Source organism: Vicia villosa, linkage group LG3, assembly GCF_029867415.1.
Source record: "Vicia villosa cultivar HV-30 ecotype Madison, WI linkage group LG3, Vvil1.0, whole genome shotgun sequence".
NCBI classification, from domain to species: domain Eukaryota; kingdom Viridiplantae; phylum Streptophyta; class Magnoliopsida; order Fabales; family Fabaceae; genus Vicia; species Vicia villosa.
This window is the reverse complement of record NC_081182.1, coordinates 55,109,563-55,129,286: the sequence shown is the minus strand read 5'-3', so window position 1 is coordinate 55,129,286 and position 19,724 is coordinate 55,109,563. Positions and strand designations below refer to the sequence as shown.

Sequence of the window (19,724 nt, the reverse complement as noted above, 5' to 3'; positions counted from 1 at the left end):
TTTCATGAATTTCAATTACATTGACTTTTATTCTGGACAGTTAACTGCATTGATATAAACACTTACAAATTGTAGCTAACTACGAACACATTTGTGTGGTTACTGAGTTGTGACTTGTGACATCTAATATATCTAGTAATCTAATTTTGCACGTCATTACTTTTGTATGCGACCTACATTAGCCATACAAAATATTGTTGAATTTCGATGTTGAAATAACATTTGTGATTATCCAATGCTTAGTTCGTTGGTGCAAATCATGGGATATTTCTTCAAAAATAAATTAGATTTTTGCGGCCATTTAAATTGTTTAACTATTAGATTAGTTCTTTAATTTCTTTTAACATAGATTTTTAAGTTTTATTACATCTAATCGTTATCCCTTTTAATTTATTCTATTATTCATTTATTGTATTACAAAAATACACATATCAATTATAGCATTGATATCGACGTGATATGAACAAAATTGGCTACTTATTCAACATGTAGTAATTTTCCATCTCCTATGAACTCTAATCAATTTTAAAATTAGATTAAACAACTTGTGAGTAATTGTGTAAATTTCCTTTTAAGATTTTCGTACAATAATAATGGTCTATGAAAACATATATACTTGACAATATATTCCTCTTCCCTGTTGTAGAAAATGACAAAAGGATAGACGCTGATAGATAAATTAAAACACAAACCCTTACTTTTCTCAAGCTAGCAAGTAGCATTAGTCTTTATTTTTATTTTTATTTTTTTTTTGGATTTATCCACCATTTCCGGTTCACGAAACTAATCTAGTTTCACGAAACTAATCTAGTTTCGTGGTTCGGAGGGATGACTCAGCCAAGTCTTGTTTCCACCAAGATTTTCATTTTAGGTGATAATAGTTGGACAAGAGGCACACGTGTGCTTTATTGACATCTGATGCGAAGCAAACAAGACCACATGTGTGCAGCCGTCCTCATTAAATCCAACACACGCGAGTCACGACACTGTTAAAGTCTAAAATGGTTACCGCTACAGTACAAGCAAATCTCAATAGTACTCTAAAAATTAGAGTAGCGTATAATTAATAATTTCTCATGATTATTACTTAAGTGCGTTGGACTTGTTGGTGTGGATGGAAGAATCGCACTAGCTGTAATGAAGTGTTTATCCATCTCTCTCTACATTCTCCTCTGTCTCTTCTCTTTTCAATGGTATTTTCCTCCTTTTTTTTTTTTTATCATCTTGCTATAATTTACTTGATTCTGTTGTATATTCCCTTATACTGTGATCGATAATTCTCTAATACAAATTGTCTGTGTTAATTCAGTGTATCATCTATAAATATCTCTGAGAGTGACATACAACAAGCTAGCATCCCACCAAGAGGTTGGAATTCCTATGATTCCTTTTGCTGGACTATTTCCGAACAAGAGTTCCTACAAAATGCTCAAATTGTTTCTCAGCGTCTCCATCATCATGGATACGAGGTATGTGCTCTCTCCAAGTAACCAACCATAGCTTGTGTTTGAGATTGTATTTGTTTGTTCTACTTTTATCTGATATGTTATTGATGTTTTTGCTTCAAACACTTGTAGTATGTTGTGGTGGATTATCTTTGGTATAGAAGAAAAGTCGAGGGCGCTTTTCATGATTCTTTAGGATTTGATGTGATTGATAAATGGGGGAGGGTCATTCCTGACCCGGGGAGATGGCCTTCTTCGAATGATGGGAAAGGGTTTAGCCAAGTGGCGAATCGAGTGCATAGCATGGGTTTGAAGTTTGGAATTCATGTTATGAGAGGGATTAGTACACAAGCTGTCAATGCAAACACGCCTATTCTAGATACGAAAACGGTATTGCTTTGTAAATTTTCTACGACTTGAATATGGTTTCATTTCTTTCTTAAATTAGTAACATTACCAGGAAGGTATGATGATATTGTTTTACTTTAATGTCAAGCTTTTTGTTTTACTTCCTTCCCTTTTGATTTCTTAGGGGGGTGCTTATCAAGAATCTGGTCGAGTGTGGTATGCGAAAGACATAGCGATCCGTGAAAGGGCTTGTGCATGGATGCCTCATGGTTTCATGAGTGTAAATACAAATTTGGGCGCTGGCAAAGCTTTTTTGAGGTCCCTTTATCAGCAGTATGCTTCATGGGATGTTGATTTTGGTATTTACACTTTCATTTTACAATCTTTTATGCTCATGTTTGATTTAGGGCCTTAGGGGTTTCACCAAAGCAAAAATAGCAACAGAAACTACTGTATGGGCTCTAAACTATAGTAAGCACTTATGCCTTTCTCTGGCAATAATTTTGATAGATTGTCTATTTTCCTTGCAGTGAAACATGACTGTGTATTTGGCGAAGACTTGGATTTAAATGAAATAAGCTATGTGTCAGAGGTATCATAATGTCTCCCCCTTCCCCGTCCTTCTCTTTCTCATACGAACACTGACACTATTATGCCAGGGTTATTGACAAACTTACCATATGACATGTCATTATTGTAGGTTCTCCGGGAGGTTAATCGCCCCATTGTCTATTCATTGTCTCCTGGAGCCAAAGTGACACCAGCCATGGCCAAGGATGTCAGCGGACTGGTCAATTTGTATCGTATAACAGGGGATGACTGGGATACATGGGTGGATGTCAAATCTCATTTTGATGTATCAAGGTTGTTAAATTACTGTGTTTTGCTTCAAAATACTTCTTTCTATGTTGCAACTTTGCTGCTTCTCAAACTGTGATCTGTTGTTCCATCATCCTATCGTAATTTAATTCATTTAATTCTGAATCAGAGATTTTGCAGCTGCGCATATGATAGGGGCAAAAAGTTTAATGGGGAACTCATGGCCGGATTTGGATATGCTACCGTTTGGATGGCTAACTGATCCTGCTAGTTGTCAGAGTAAGCCCTGTTAATCAATCTCTTACTATTGACTATGCTTTTGTATCATTTCAACGAGAATCTATGAGACACACATAGAGCAATGACAACCGAATAAATTATGAAATAAAATAATTTTTTTGAAATCCCGTCTTAAATTCGCAGCAGTAATAAGGCTGTGTTGCTACCTTTTCTTATTCGTGTATGAATATCACTCGTGACCCTTTAATCATGACACTGAATTTTCACCTCTTCCTTTTGAAGCTTCAAATACAGGTCCACGTAGGTATAGTAACCTCAACCTAGAAGAGAAGAGGACACAGGTATTAATAAAACCATAACTAAGTTTCTTTCCCATAAATTCATTTGTTAATATGTGTGACTTATCAAAAGAAACTGAGTGAATGTATTCCTACACAGATGACCTTATGGGCAATGGCAAAGTCTCCCCTAATGTATGGGGGCGATTTACGGAAGATTGATCCCACAACATATGGTCTTATCACAAATCCTACCCTGCTGGAGATTAATTCTTTTAGCTCAACTAATATGGAGGTATATGATCCATCGAACTTTTTTTCAGGGGAAAGGGACATAATATGTTTGTCAAATTAATGTATTTTGTGGTATTAGCAGTTTCCTTACATTACAAGCTTGAAGAATGAAGATCAGGATTCTGAGAGGCAAAAGAGAAGAAGCTACAGAGAAACAAAAGCATCATATACACATTCATTAGGCCTCACTAGCTGCACTGAGCCAAAGGCAAGGGGTTGGATTAGTGAGAGTATTAGTCATTATCCTGAAAGAATCTGTTGGAAAAGGAATTTAGGAAACAAGCATCTTGACCCCTTCTGCATGCACAAGAGAGAACCGAACATGGCATTGTAATCATGCTTTGTCTTGTCACTCTATGCTCTATTTGCTTAACTTTGATTTGATTATTTGAGTTCTTGTTAACAGTAGAAATCGTTGTATTGGTATTGATGCAGAGATAAAGAGAATATGTATAAAAATTATCATCACTTAGTTGCAGCGAACAGAATAAAATTTTGCTTGGATGCTTCTCCAAAACAAAACCTCACTTCCAAAGAGTTCAAGAGAGGTACATTTTCGCCCTGCAGGTGGGATTCAAATCAGGTACATTGTGTCGTTCCATGTTTAAATTGTATTTGTATCATTTAATCAATGTGTAATTTTGATATATTCAAAGATTATTTTTGTTTGTGCATCACTGTTTTTTTAAATTGTAAATCTGTATATTCTATTGGATGTTAATATATGCAGTCTTATAACAGATGTGGCGGTTGAACCGTAATGGGACCCTGGTAAATAGCTATTCAGGTTTATGCGCAATAGTAGAGCCTGTTAAAGGTGAAATATGCAAATACTTACCACTTTAAGGAAATATTGTCCTTGTGCAATTTCTTGGGTTTATCTTGGTCTTTCCTTTAGTTTATCATTGCTCATATAACGCTAGCTGGTCATTTATGCAGCTACTATTAATTCTGCTGGTTTTCGCGCTTGGGCTGCAACCGGAAGAGCAGGTCAGTTAACTAAAACTACTGATAAATCTTGAGAATTCTCATTTAGGCACTTAAACTCGCATGCCACACAGCAAAGTATTGTTTGTTATGCTTTTCTAACTCCAAGAGTTGTATGTTATGCAGGAGAAATCTATGTTGCTTTCTTCAATCTAAGTGAACAGAAGGCGGTTATATCTGTGAAGACATCAAACCTATCTAAGGTTTTTGTTAGGAGAGACTTGAGTTCTTGTAAAGGCAGGGAAGTGTGGAGTGGAAGAGACCTTGTAATAAGGCAAGGGGTGTTATCTGCGGAAGTGGAAATGCATGGAACTGCACTATTTGTTCTAAATTGTAATTAGTTTGGTTCCATAAATAAGTGATTTGTAATAGTTAAAATGCACTTAATCCAAGTCAAATTTGGGGGGAAGTTGCACATAGAGTATATATTTATAAAAAAAAATGAAGAAACTTTTTATATAATAAGCTCAAACTGAAATTAGCTCCCAAAGGAACGAATCTCATGAAAGGATACTCCGTAGAACAATGTTCTTTGCAGATGATGTTTTTAAAATGAAGAAACCTATGCTCCCCTATTCTTTGTAGGCTTATAACTTGCATTTTCCAAAGTTTCAGCTTTGCATCAGGTCTCATAATCAACTATACCAAGTCTAGAGCTATATTATCAGAGTCACAGATAAAAATCACCAAATTGACTAACATGACAACCATTAGGAGCACCGATAATTTACATAATTATCTTGGTTGCATTTTAACTATTTCAGCAATTAAAACATTTTCACTGTCACAATAAAGAATGGATCACCTATATGGAACTCAAGTTTCAAAACCAAAAAGGTCTTGAATGAAGGATACACTTATAGAGTGGGTGATCAGAGCGTTTTTTTTTTTTTTTGGTTGAGTACTCTTAGAAGCTTAGCGAAATTTCATTTATTATCCCTGATTTCAGAGATATTCATCAAGAATTATTTTTTGTCAAAATTTGGTTTTCGGAACTACATCTACAGAAGCATTTTAAACCTTCAAATTAATTCAATTCAGGTGTTTTTTCGTAATTACATGTACGAAACGTCTTAGCGCCAGAATATTCTGTAGATGTAGCTCCAGAATTATCTGATATACTTTAAACCAGCATGATCACTCCCCCATTGTTGTTTTTCTTCTTTAACACTCACCTTCACCAAAACCTAAAAATCTTACATCTTCAATATCATTTTTCACTCCAAAATTCTAACTTTTTGGTGCAACAAATCAAATAGAGCAAGAGAAGACTGAATTTCAGGTAAAGATTCAACTTTGTCCATTACATTGCTCACATTAAGCATCAAATATTTGTAAAAAAATGCAACGTTGCTTCCGTAGGTTCAGCTCGAGAACGCGTTGAAGATTAACACGTTCCGTAGGTACGTCTCCGAAACATATCTCTACTATTTTTTCCAGCAGTTTTGTGATTTTGTGTTATTTTTGTTATTGTTTACAAATAGGTATGATGCACCCCGATAATTTCTCAAAAGAATTAGTTTCTACCAACAATGTTTCTCCTAATGTTGAAGGGGTTGTCGTAAATGCGGTAGATGTCGGCGGTGACTTTAATAACAAGCAAGAGTTTGATGATCGTGATAGCATGTTCACATGGATTTGTAGGAATGCAACTAGCCTTAATTTTGGCGTGGTAATAGGAAGATCAGATAATGGTTCGGAAAGAAGAAACACTTTCATAACAATAATATGCGAAAGAAGCGGGTAATACCATACTCCTCTAAGGAAGTTTAAAAGAGACGACACGGGTAATAGAAAATGCGAGTGTCCATTTAAAATTCGTGGTTATACATTGGATAGCAAGAAGTGAAAATTTAGTGTTATTTGTGGTTTGCATAACCATGAATTGTGCTCAAAGTTACAAGGTCATCCCAGCGTATGTCAGCTCAAATCGGAAGAGAAGATATGTATTAGTGACATGTCCTTGAATCTTGTCCAACCAAAAAATATACTTGCTACATTGAAACGGAAAGAACTCGAGAATGTATCAAATATAAGGTAAGTGTATAACATCCGGTACCGCAATAACAAGGTGATTAGGAGAGATAGAAGCAAGATGCAACAATTGTTGAAATTGTTGGATGATAATAGTTACGTGTCCCGGTAAAAAACTCGCGACGATGGAGTTACAGTCCGAGATATTTTTTAGACTCATCCGGATTCGATAAAATTCTTCAACATGTTCTCGACATGCTCATTTTCGATTTTACCTACTAGACCAACAAGTATAGACTTCCATTATTTGAGATGATTGGTGTTACATTTACTGAGAAGAAATATGCAGTTGGTTTTTCTTTTTTGGAGTGTGATAAAGAGGATAATTTTACATGGGCATTAGAGGTGTGTCGCTCACTTTTGAAGGAACAAGTCGAGATGCCTAAGGCAAGTGTTACGGACCGCGATACCGCGTTGATGAATGCGGTGGCAAAGGTATTTCCTTCTTCTAATGCATTACTTTGTCGATATCAAATAACATGTAATGTTAGAAGTAAGGTTAAATCCGCGGTAGGGATGAAACAAATAGAGTCCGAAGGTGGAAAATTGGTGAAGCCCAGTGTGATTGTTGATCAAATAATTGATGCATGGAATCGTATTGTAAATTCTTCGACAAAAGAATTTTATGCCGATGTCTTCATTCAATTTCGAAAAGTGTGTGTGAAAAGTATCCTGATTTATTGAAATATGTTGAAAGCACCATTCTTGTTAAGGTGAATGAGAAGTTTGTCTGTGCGTGGACTGATAATGTTCGACATCTTGGGAATACAACCACCAACAAAGTTGAGTCAACACATTCTAGTTTTAAAAACTGGTTGGTTAATAGCCAGGGTGACTTGTGTCGAGGTCAGAACTCCGTAAATCTCATGATTAAAAACCAACATAATGAGATACAAACCACATTTGGTCTGAGTATTACGGTGTTAGAACATTGATTTAAGGACAACATTCTTTATTCTCAATTGATCGAAAATATGTCTTGCCCCAGGTTGAACTATATTTTTCACGAGGCCAAACGAGGTGAAACTATAGGTTCCGATAGCGTAAAAATGTGGTTGCACTATTTCTAAAATATATGGTCTCTCGTGTGTTTGTGTTATTGTTAAAAAGATAAAACTAGGTGAGCCAATAAGAATGGACAAAGTTATCCCTCATTGGAAAAGACTTAGTTTTGATGATGATGGTTGCATGGAAGGAGAAAAATTGAATATCTCTATTTCTACTGAATTAGAAGCGATACAAGAGAGGTTTTCGAAGGCCGATGACAACATGAAACTCCACATCAAAGAACAATTGCGGAAGATTGGATATCTCGAAACTACCGACATGAAACCGCCTTCTCAACCGGTAAAGATAAAGGGTGCTCCAAAGAAATTGAAGCCTACACCGATTGACAACTCGACTACTCATTCTCTTTCCTATTTTGTGCACGTCGATAAAATTTTTCCCAACTCATCGACTCCTAAATCTTAAAAATCTCAAAAAATTTCCATCAAAGGAGCTCACATAAACAAATCTCCTCCGACACCTATTCTACCGAAAATTCCATTCATCGACGAGATGTCAGTTTTTATGGGAAAATACATCGAGCAGATTGTCAATGTTGAGGGGACGGTAATTGCGGTTACCGGGCCATCTCGACTTTGCTTGGTAAGGGAGAGGATAACCATAGGCTCGTCCGTCATCAACTTATCCAAGAGTTGAAGACACATAAAGACTCGTACACACAGTTATATGGAGAGATAGATAAATTTGAAGCGACTTACGACTCTCTTGTTCCTTGGTTGAACAGTCACACACTGTGTCAAAATGGATGAGATTCCCGAAAATGGGGCATTTTATTGCATGTGCGTATGATAGGGTGTGCATTGACTTAACGTGATACGAGTTTTCAGAAACCTTTTCCCGCTCCGTACCACCTATAAATCCAAATGATTGCATCATGTGTATTGGATGGCTTGCAAAATCGAGTCATTTAGTACAAGTTTACTTGAAACCGGGATGCCCCATACCACCAACGTCACCTGAATAGGCGACTCATTCTACCGCAAATTGCTCAGACGTGGTCGAATCTTTTTATTGAGAAGATGCACAAATTCGAAAGATTGAACAACATCGAAAATGAATCAAATGCAAAAAAGTCAAAGATGGAACCACCTGAATATTTAGCCGGCGACAGTTCTTTTGATTTGTTTTGAATTTTGGAAGTGTAATATAGCCACTATTTAACATTGCAATATAATCAATTTTTGTCATGCTAATGCTATTTATTATTCTCTTCTGTTGAAAAAAGTAACAAGGAAAGTTCCATAGATGTGTCTACGGAAGGTTCTTAATTTGTTAACTCTGAATATTTTCCGTAGATATACCTACGGAAACAAAATATCTATGTTCTTTCCATGGAACCACCTGAATATTTAGCCGGCGACAGTTCTTTTGATTTGTTTTGAATTTTGGAAGTGTAATATAGCCACTATTTAACATTGCAATATAATCAATTTTTGTCATGCTAATGCTATTTATTATTCTCTTCTGTTGAAAAAAGTAACAAGGAAAGTTCCATAGATGTGTCTACGGAAGGTTCTTAATTTGTTAACTCTGAATATTTTCCGTAGATATACCTACGGAAACAAAATATCTATGTTCTTTCCATGGATATAGCTACGAAAAGTTCTGTGACAGAACATGAGTTGTCCATATTCACCTAGATTTTCTCTAAATTTGGGGTTTCTTATATTGTATTCCACACAAACACAAAAGTGTCTCAATATGATATCAACATCCGTTGGTATGTCGCAAGTGTCTCATACTCCGACGACAGAACACTCGAGTGGACGTTCAAACTCAATGATTACACCTCGCTCGACGATATCATTGACGAAATTCACTATCACCTACCTTACGGAGACAAATGAAAGGTTGTGGAGCTCGAGTATCGTTCACTTTCAGTTGACAGCCAAGGGAACGTCGTTTACGACAACTTTGAGCTCAAGAACCGAGAGGATATTTTGGCGATGTGGCGAACGTATTTTGATTTCAAAGAGAAAATTCTGCTCGAGTTCGTAGCAACGGTACAAAGAACGGTCGAGCAAATCTTAGAGATGTGCAAGCGTCCACCGGACTATTGAAATGTAATATTTAATTTTCTATTGAAATCATCAATGTAATGCCGATTTTAATCTATGAATGTTATTTTTATTGCAATGTTAATTTTCTGATTTTCTATTTTATGGATTATTCTGTAAATATACATACGGACATATTTCATAGATACACTAATTGGTAAAAGCCAATTATTTAGTATGACATGTTAATTTCAAATTCAGTTATTTGTTTTTGAAAATTTTAAAATTTGTGTCCATAAATTATTAATATCAATTATAAGCTCAAATTTGATTCGAGCCAACCGAACGGACTGCGTGACTATTGACATCATCTATTAAAAAAAATACCAAATCATTTAACCTTTGTGGAAATAGATTGTCAGAAGGAAGTTGTGGAGGAGAACTAGAGAATGGAAGCTCAATCAAATGGGATTGCTCAACCGTCAAAGCTTGCTTAGTTAACATTGAGCATATCAGTCAAAGGTGATCAGAAGTTCAGGATGAAATATTAATTTCAAATACTATGAAATGCTTAGTTGACACATGTTTTAATTAGTGTGCCAATATTAAATGCTTCATTAATAACATTTATTTCTATAACTTATAAAAAAATTTACCTTTAAGAATGATGTCTCTATACTTAATTTTTACACTCTTTTTTAATTTTACCTCTATTTTTTACTTTAGAAATTATTTCAAACATTTAAAATATAAAAGTTTATAGAAATATAATAACATTAAATGTAATAAATATATATTTTTTATTTATATTTAAGATCATAGAATTTTTTATTGCTTATATTTGAAACAGGAGAGTTTTGTATGAAAATATATAAATTGAGATATTGTAATATAGTTATCTCATAGACGTAAACATGAACAAATTTAATGTTTGTCTCACTTTGAAAATTTTCATCATTCTGTAGTTGATGGTTAATGTTTCAATTTTGTATTTGCATAGGATAATAAATGTAATAAAATAACAAAGTTGGGGCTGTAAACAATAATAGGTGTAAGCATTCAGGCGCGCGCGCGCGCATATATATATATATATATATATATATATATATATATATATATATATATATATATATATATATATATAGCAACTTTTTTAAAAAAATTACTTTTTAACAAAAATGTCTAGATACATTTAACTTTACATTCTTTCTCATTTTACCCATACTTATTATCTTAGAAATTTGAAAAAAAAATAATTTAAAATAATGACATTGAATGTTGTTAAAACATGTGGTTGAGTCTAACTCAATCCTACAAAACTTACTTGTAAGGTAAAGAGTGTTACTCTATATAAGCTCTCTCATTGTTCTATCTGCAACCAGTGTGTGGCTTTAGTATCTTCTTAACTCACCCCCTCACGCTCAACACTCTTTTGTGCTTTAACGGTAGACGGTCCATGATTCGATCGATATGCTCTGATACCATAGTAGAATTTGACCTAACTCATCCTTACAATACCGACTTGTAAGGTGAGGGGTGTCATTCTATATAAACTATTTTTGAGCCTTATCTCCAACCAATGAAGGACTTTAGGATCTTCGTAAAACATCCCCTCGCACGCAATATTCTTTTGAGCTTGGTGTGTGAATATTATTGATGGGCGGTCCATGGTCCGATCGATAGACTCTGATATCATATTAGAGTTTAACCTAACCACCCTTACAAAATCGGATGGTAAGGTGAGGAGTGTCACTCCATATAAACTATTTTCAAGCTCTATCTCCAACTAATGGGAGACTTTAGTATCTTCATAACACACCACCTCACGCCCAACACTCTTTTGGGCTTGGTGCGTGAGCATTAACGACGGACGGTCCATCTGATCAATAGACTCTGATACCATATTAAGAAATGTGACTGAGTCTAATTCTTCCTTAAAAAATTGACTTGTAAGATGAAGGGCGTCACTCTATATAAACTCTCTTAATGCTCTATTTCCAATCAATGTGAGACTTTAGAATCTTCGTAATAAATGTAATAATTATAAGTGACTTTTCCTTATATCTAAGACCTTTTTTTACCTATATTTCAGACTTAAGGAACTATTATTTAACTGTTTTGATTTTATCTTCTTCTTTTATGTGAGTGTGCGCCAAAATTTTATGTCGAAATTGTGTCCATAAAAGACTTCCTCGTGTAATGTATAAGAGAGAATTACACATAGATTTCAAAAATAATTTTAAAATAAATCAATTTAGAATTATTCAAAAGACTTAATGGTGATAATGTTGTCATCCAATAGACATCACTATATTTTGTCGGATAAATAATTTAAAATTTGAAAATTTCTTTGCCAACCTCCCTACCTTCTAGTCCACCTCTGGTGAAAACCCCATACTACCCCTGACTTCGGAAATGCATTTCCGAAAATGCAAGAAAAAGGTGTTTTCGGAGATGCATCTCCGAAAACGCCTTTTTTCTTGAAAAAATTGTCTTATTTCAGAAGTTCATTTCCGAAAACAACATTTCGGAAGTGAACTTCCGAAATACTGCAATTTCTGCAGATTTATCAAAACACTCCCCCTCCCCCATTCATTTACCCTAACTCAAATAAAAAACAAGCAAAGGCGAAAATTTGTGCAAACAGAATTCCAAGGCTGCATCAAGGCTCCAATCACATTGCTAAACAACATTCAAAAGCCCTCAAATCACTCAATTTGTAAGTTGCTAATTTGTTAGATTCATTATTCAAATGCATGTTATTTAGGGTTTCAATTGCATAAATGATATATGGGACTGGTTGTTAGTAGTATTTAGGTTGTTTAGAAGCTTTTTGAATTGATTTTATGTTTGATTTTGGGGTCTGCCATGGAAGTAGCAGAAAACTCCATCGCAGGGGTGTTTCGGAAGTTCATTTCCGAAAACACCTCCATCCCAGTTTTCGGAAATGAACTTCCGAATTGTATCAGAAGTTCAATTTTTTTAGTTTTTTATTTTGTCTCGCATATTAATCGATTTCAATTGTTTACAGGAACATGTCAGGCAACCAACCAGCACGCATCAGACAGGGTAGGGAGACCCAGACTGCGTCGGCTAGAGAGGGTAGGGAGTGTCCGTTTTAATTTGCAAGTACTTTATTTTTAACGCCTTTGTTTATTGTGCCTGTTTCTTTGAAGTTTGTGTGCATGCGTTCTGACTTCTTTGACGGCGTGTCGCTGGTTTCCAACGTCTTTGTTCTTTAATGACTTGTCTGTTTCCCAAGCGTTTTTGTCCCCTTTCTTCTTTTATAAAAGGGGGTCTCATGGACCTTTCTTTCTTCATTTTTACGCAGGAATGGGTGGCGCTAAGGGAAGAAAGGGTTCTTCAACCTCGTGCTCTCGCGGAGTGAAGGAGGTGAAGGAGAAGAAGAAGGTTTTGACTGGTTCTGCTTCTCGTCCCCTGGGGGTCCATGGCTCGGACGTGCAGGCTCAGTCTTCAGGCGTGAGAGTCATGATCAACGCTGATGGTTCTGAGACTGAGTGGGATGAGGATTGGTATAATTATCTTCATTCGGAGGAGTTCGCTCGTCGGGCAGAATAACGTGTTTTTGTTTTGTTTGATGTGTATTTTGTAACGCTCGTCGGGCAGAATAACGTGTTTTTGTTTTGTTTGACGTGTTTTGTTTTGTTTTCGAATTGTATCTTTCGCACAATGTTTTTGGATTGGATTTATCATCTTAGTATTTTCAGTTTATCTGTTGCTTATTTTTATTTGGCGTTTGCGTTTAATTAAAATGCGAGACAGTTTAAGAAAAAACATAAAAAAAAAACACAGTTTCTGCATAATTCGGAAGTTCATTTCCGAATTCACCCCCATGAGGTGTTTTCGGAAGTTCATCTCCGAATACACCCCCCATGAGGTGTTTTCGGAGACGCACTTCCGAATTGTGGAATTTTTTTTTAAAAAAAAAGCGCTTCAGAAGTTCATTTCCGAAGCAGGGGTATTTTGGGATTTTCGCTGGGGGTGACCCCATAGGGAGGTGGCTAAAGAAATTTTCTAAAATTTTCAATATAATTTAAGATCGTCATTGGTTAATAGTGTGAAAATAATTTAATGTAAAAAATATTCTAAATTGATTCTAAATAAAGTCAAAATTGAATTAAAATTAATTTAGCCATTAATTAAAATTTTACTAAAAAAGTTATTAAAAGTTAAACCAAAATTAATGTGATTAGATTTAGTTAATATTTTTGAATCACATAGTGGAGGGAAGTGCAAAAATTAGATGATTTGAGTACTAGAATCCAACTCATAAAAAAAATCTAATAACTTAAAATAATAATACCATCTATAAAGATATATAGATACATAGATGCCCTATATATTATTAGTACTACATACTCCTACCTCACCGCCCCATTTCTCTCCTCTCCTCTTTTCTCTTCCATTTCCATTCTCCTTCTTTCTCTCCCCAAAAAATATATAATTAATTTTATTTTATTTCTTGAAAATAAAATGGTATATCCAATTCCAAAAGCAACGGCAATTTCCCCCTTATTAACCTTACCGCCGCCTTCTTCGCATTTCTCCTCCAAACCTAACGCCGCCGTTAAACTCAAACTCTCCGTTAAACCTCCCTTCAACAACACATTAACAGCCTCCTCCTCAACACCGTCGCCATCTCACGGCGTCACGGACAAGCTCAACGGCCTCGCCTCCGAATTCTCGTCTCTCTCGGAACCAATCGACCGAGTCAAACGCCTATTGCACTACGCGTCTCTCTTGCCTCCCTTAGACCGGTCCGACCGGGTTCCGGAGAATCGTGTATCCGGTTGCTCGACGGAGATTTGGGTGGTGGCGCGTATGGATTCAAGGAGGAAGATGAGATTTAAGGCGGATAGCGATTCGGAGATTTCGAAGGGGTTCTGTTGGTGCTTGGTTTGGATGCTGGACGGGGCGGAGCCGGAGGAAGTGCTTACGGTGGAGAATGATGATTTGATGAGAATGAATTTAGGGTTGAATAATGTTAAGTCGCGTTCGAGGATTAACACGTGGCATAACGTTTTCTTTGCCATGCAGAAAGCTACTCAAGATTTGATTTAAATTGGAGGGGGTTCATTTCTTTCTCTGTTCTTGAAAAAAAAATGTATTCATAGTTTGATGCATTTGTATGATAAACTTGTGTTGTAGGATAGTTAATGATAGGACATAGTATTAGCAAAACTCTGATAGAAGTTATAATGTCTTTTTCAAATACTACTTGTTATTTTCTCCATCTAAATTATATAAATATTTACTGGTATGTTTTTGAAAGAAAGAAAACAGAGCGTAAAGATTTTCACGATTTCGGTTGATACCGATGATGGTTGATACAGATGATGATTTCGGTTGATACAGATGATGAGATACTGATTGTGGTGATCCAATGTAAATTAATTCTAATTTATTCTTTAACATGAAACATGGTAATAACTATATCAACATGTGCTGATACCATTTTGTGACGGCCGTTTCCGGAATGGTGGATTTTTTTAAAACCCTGTAATTGTTTACTCATGAATTTGATTTCTCCTATAGGAGGGGAGAAATTATCATTAATTTGGGAGTTAGTCAAATGGGTGATTTTATTTGACTAGCTAGATACGGGGAAATTTTGTTTGATTGATAGAAGTGGAATGTGGAATCTAGGAATCGTGATTCGTGACGAAAACAAAGGGGGTACAAGTGAAATGTCAAATCCATAGTTTGTCTTTTATTTTTCTTTGGTTAGTTTCTTCTCATTTACATTGTGGTAATTTTGTAAGTGGACTATATGTTATATTCATTTACTTATGTTTATTTACGTCTCAATCTCTAATATGATCAATAACGATTTTGTTTTCTTATTTGAGTGTGGTTGTTATGGCCATTAATGACCTTGTTTTCTTCTTTGTGATGTTGTTTTCTGCCATTCTCAAAATTTCCAACTCTACAATCTTGAATCGGTCATGCAATCATAAAGAATCGTCCCAATCATCTAATGCCGAACTAACCACATAGTCAGAGTAAGGAGAGATTGCTTTATAATGGCGAGCTCGATATTATGATTGAGATCGTTGAGATTGTTTAGTAATATCGAGCTCGTTGAGATTGTTCAGAGTCCTCTCTGAATATTCTTAATGGTTCAATTATGCTTTGTTAAAAAAAAACTAATTAAATTAAACAATCATAATTATTGATTAAAATCAGACAATCCAGATTAATTAATGTGTTTTTGTAGTTAATTATTTGTTAATTATTTTTTTCTGTCTATTCTCTGTTTCTCTATTAAAACATTTTGAAAAGGTTATATTAATCAGAGATTCAGAATAAAGAAATATAGCTGACCTCTAAAACAAAATTGGTGTTTACCTGTATATGTTATGCTAATGACCGTTTATTTTTAGAGGGCTAAAAGCATATCCCCATGTACATTTTTGGATCTGAATTTAGATTCTAATTAATTTGTTTCTTATGTTAAATGATCATGGTGGGGTTTGTTGTGTTTTTGAAAGTGTAAAAGGTAAAGAATTAGTGAATATCTAATTAATAGTGACAAAGAAAAAATAATTATGCTTTACCATTATTGTGCATGTATGACTATGACAGATTCATCATATTGATGATGGTAGAGATTAAAGAATAGAGATGAAGATTTCAATTTCTCATGCTGCTTTAGACTTTGTGGGGAGGTGGGATTTTATTATTCAATTTCAACTTAGACCGTGTTTTTATTTGGAACGCAAATGATCATGATGAAGATTTCAATTTCAATTTCAACTTTGAGGTAATTTATTATCTAAAATTAATTTAATTAAAAGTGAGTTAAGTATAAGTAATTTATATTTTTATATTTGAATAGGGTGTTGACTGGTTGGATTGAATCGAGTTTTAACGAATATGTTATTCAATCCGTTCAGCTTAATGTGTTAGGTACTTAGGTTCATCATCTAACCTGTAATTTTAAAGACAAAATTAAACCAAATTGACGGGCTTATAGGTTTATCATCTAACCTGTAATTTTAAAGACAAAATCAAACCAAATTGACGGACTTATTTACGAGTTAGATAATATTGAATTTGTGTGCCGTATTTTAAATATAAAATATTTTTTATAATTTTTTCAATTACAAAAAAAATTGTAACATAACTAGGACATTTCTAACATGCGAATGAAATGAAACACAATATATAATGTCTAATAAAATTCATCTATATACCATAATACTTAATAATAGTATTTTTTTTTTTACAAAACATTATTTTCATAGAATACGTAAATTGAAAATGATACAATTACAGATGAAAAATAACACTTAACCTTAATACTACGTAAACTCTTTGATCTAATAGTTGTATTGGTGGTGAATTGTAAGGTCGTGCGAGGGTCCAAGGAGGATCATCATGTTAGACGACGATACATCATCTAAAAGGAATGGCGGGGGGGGGGGGGGGGGGGGGGGGGGGTGGGTGTGTGTTTAAATATTTAAGTTTTAAGGTTTTTGAAAAAGTTCAAACTTTGACAAGTGAAAGTTTTGCGGTTAGATCGAAAGTCGTCTAAATCGAACAAGTTATTGAAACTCAGATACGCGCAACCGTGTATGGTATGACAATGAGACAATCAACGTTAACAATTGAATTCTCAAATTAACTGTTCAAGTAGGCACAAGCTAATCAATTTCCAACCGATTAAAACATAAAACGATAAAGTTTAAAATTATCAAACATTTGTGTGCGATTGATTTTTTTAGAAATTTCTTTCAAATTTATTGATATTCAATTCCTCTTACAATCAAAGTGATTACAAAACTATCAACAAGTCAACAATGATCAAAACCATTTCCAAAAATTTATTACTAATCCATCACTTAACCAATGTGCTTAACAATTTGATAATGAAAATTTAAATGCAAGAGATAAAGAGAGGACACAAGGAGTTATTTAGGCAGTTCACCAATCGTCCTCGTGACGGCTACGTCTACTCCCAATTTCAATTCAGAATTGAGATACCAATCTTTACTATGTAAAAAATTGTTTTACAAGAGTTTGAAGCAACCTAACCCTATAAAACCCAAGTTTGATGTTGATTCTTACACTATGCTTCCCTTAATTTGAGTTTGATCAAGTTACTCAATAAACACCAATGAATTCACTGTCAAACGCCACTCCTTTGCAATACACCATCGTTCTTCAAAGCTTTCACTCAGTCGAATTCCAATTGCGTGTTGTTGTCACCCAAGATTACCAATTGATTCACCGTCTCATGCTACTCCTTTGCAATAACCACCCGTTCTTCAAAGCTCTTCACTCAATCGTATCCAATTGTGTAAATCTTATCGAAAACCTCCAAATCCACACTTTGATCTTTGAGCAAAACCCCCCAAAGTTTTTCCAATGAAACCCCTATGATTCTCAACCCAACCTTAGGTTACAAACAACCTAAATTGAACATTATCAACCAAGTCTAGATGACACCCAAACAATGAATGATTATGTGTATATTGTTTGTGTGTATGCATAGATGAGAGGTTGAAGATGATGAACAATCTTAGTACGTGTTTATAATTTCATTAAACTGAAAAAGATGCAGGTATGATGTATTTATATTGGTGCAAGTTGGAGGCAAAAGGAAAACCCAAAAATATGAAAAATAATGCAAATTTTTTGAAAAACTACAACATGTGTCGACACATGTAAGTCACGTGTTGACCTATTGTAGCGGTGAAATTGGTGAGACTAAAGCCATGGGAAAGACTTAGCTCATTTGTTTTAAAAAGAGTCGCCACCGCGCTTTATTATTTCCAAAAGGAATGGGAGAAAGAGCGAATAAAACCCACAGAAGTTTTTAAAATCAAAACTAATAAACTTATCAGAGATTTGGGTAAGGGGGTTTGTTATACAAGGGGAAGGTTTTAAGCACCCCTCATATCCATGGTATCCCATGGGAACCTCTTTGAAAATGTTATTATTTTTGTGTACATCTATTTGAAAACATATGTGAACTTGTTTAAAAAGAGTGTGGAGATGGGAAAAGAAGTTTTTGAAAGTGAGCTCGATAAGACATCGCATCTTAGGCTTACATACCCCTTTTAAAGAAAAGGGAAGTCAGAGCTTTTGTAGTTCCCCTTAAAAAGGAAAAATAAAAGGGGGCCAAAGTGGCCAAAATCTTTTTGGGTTTTAAGCTTTAACAATACTTAACGGGTTTTTAATAAAAAGGGACCAAGCTTTAACAATACAAGGTCAATGGACTAAGAGTAGTTTCACCAGGAATAATTCTTCTCTTAGTACCAAGGTTTTAAAACAAATGGGTGGTTGAGCTTTAATAATACAAAACCAAATAAAAGGGACCAAGCTTTAACAATACAAGGTCAATGGACTAAGAGTAGTTTCACCGAGAATAATTCTCCTCTTAGTACCAAGGTTTTAAAAACAAAGAGGTGGTTGAGCTTTAACAATACAAAACCATAAAAGAAGTGAAAAACTTTAACAATACTTTAACACAAAATAAAAGAGATTGGCAAAGAGTTTGAGTACTTTGACAATTTTAGTCAATACCATTCTCATTCTTTTGGATGCTTAACAAACAACTTAAGCAAACAATCAATAGATACCTCAAGTGTGTGTGTGTGTGTGTGTGTGTGATAACATGTGTCACAAAATACAAACAAGTAAGTATGATAATCATTAATGGTAATGAGCAAGGATGTTTATACCTTTGGGTGGATTCATATATGAATGAATGATGGATGATGAATATGAAACTCATGCATGTGGGTTAGATAAATAATGTATATATACAATTATAATGGATAACAAGTACAAGGATACAAGGATAAAATCAACAAGTATATATACAAATCATGATGGTTAAGATAAACAAATAAGTACAAAACACAAGTATGTAAATCAACAAGCATATGTACAAGGACAAGAGACAATGATTAAAGTAAACAAGTTCATTTAACATGGGTGAACAAAGATTAAAATATGTTTGGATTAGGATTTTGAATCACACCTAAACCTAATTAATTTTTTAATGATTAAATACCAAATTCTAAAAGAGAATTGGTCTAAGGGTACATGAAAAAGTCAAAGACATAATATCCTAACCCTAAACAAATATTCACAAAAAGATACAAAGTTAATTTGAAGAAATATTCAAAATAAAATGATTTTTTGGTTGATTTTCTAATACATAAAAAGACATGATTTTGATT

General features: G+C 34.6%; 2 protein-coding genes across 2 annotated transcripts; both read left to right on the top strand.

Moving 5' to 3' along the window:
- Positions 1-989: 989 nt before the first annotated feature.
- Positions 990-4,876, top strand: LOC131661479 (uncharacterized). The gene is made up of 14 exons (XM_058931033.1): positions 990-1,193; positions 1,310-1,469; positions 1,578-1,835; positions 1,978-2,152; positions 2,324-2,385; positions 2,494-2,657; positions 2,782-2,891; positions 3,135-3,193; positions 3,291-3,425; positions 3,507-3,754; positions 3,860-4,007; positions 4,166-4,241; positions 4,364-4,414; positions 4,538-4,876. The coding sequence occupies exons 1-14, from the start codon at positions 1,138-1,140 to the stop codon at positions 4,750-4,752; spliced, it is 1,917 nt and encodes a 638-aa protein (XP_058787016.1). The 5' UTR covers positions 990-1,137; the 3' UTR covers positions 4,753-4,876.
- Positions 4,877-13,891: 9,015 nt separating this feature from the next.
- LOC131655781 (sufE-like protein 2, chloroplastic) lies at positions 13,892-14,770 on the top strand. The gene has a single exon (XM_058925590.1). The coding sequence runs from the start codon at positions 14,005-14,007 to the stop codon at positions 14,590-14,592; it is 588 nt and encodes a 195-aa protein (XP_058781573.1). The 5' UTR covers positions 13,892-14,004; the 3' UTR covers positions 14,593-14,770.
- The last annotated feature ends 4,954 nt before the right edge of the window (positions 14,771-19,724 follow it).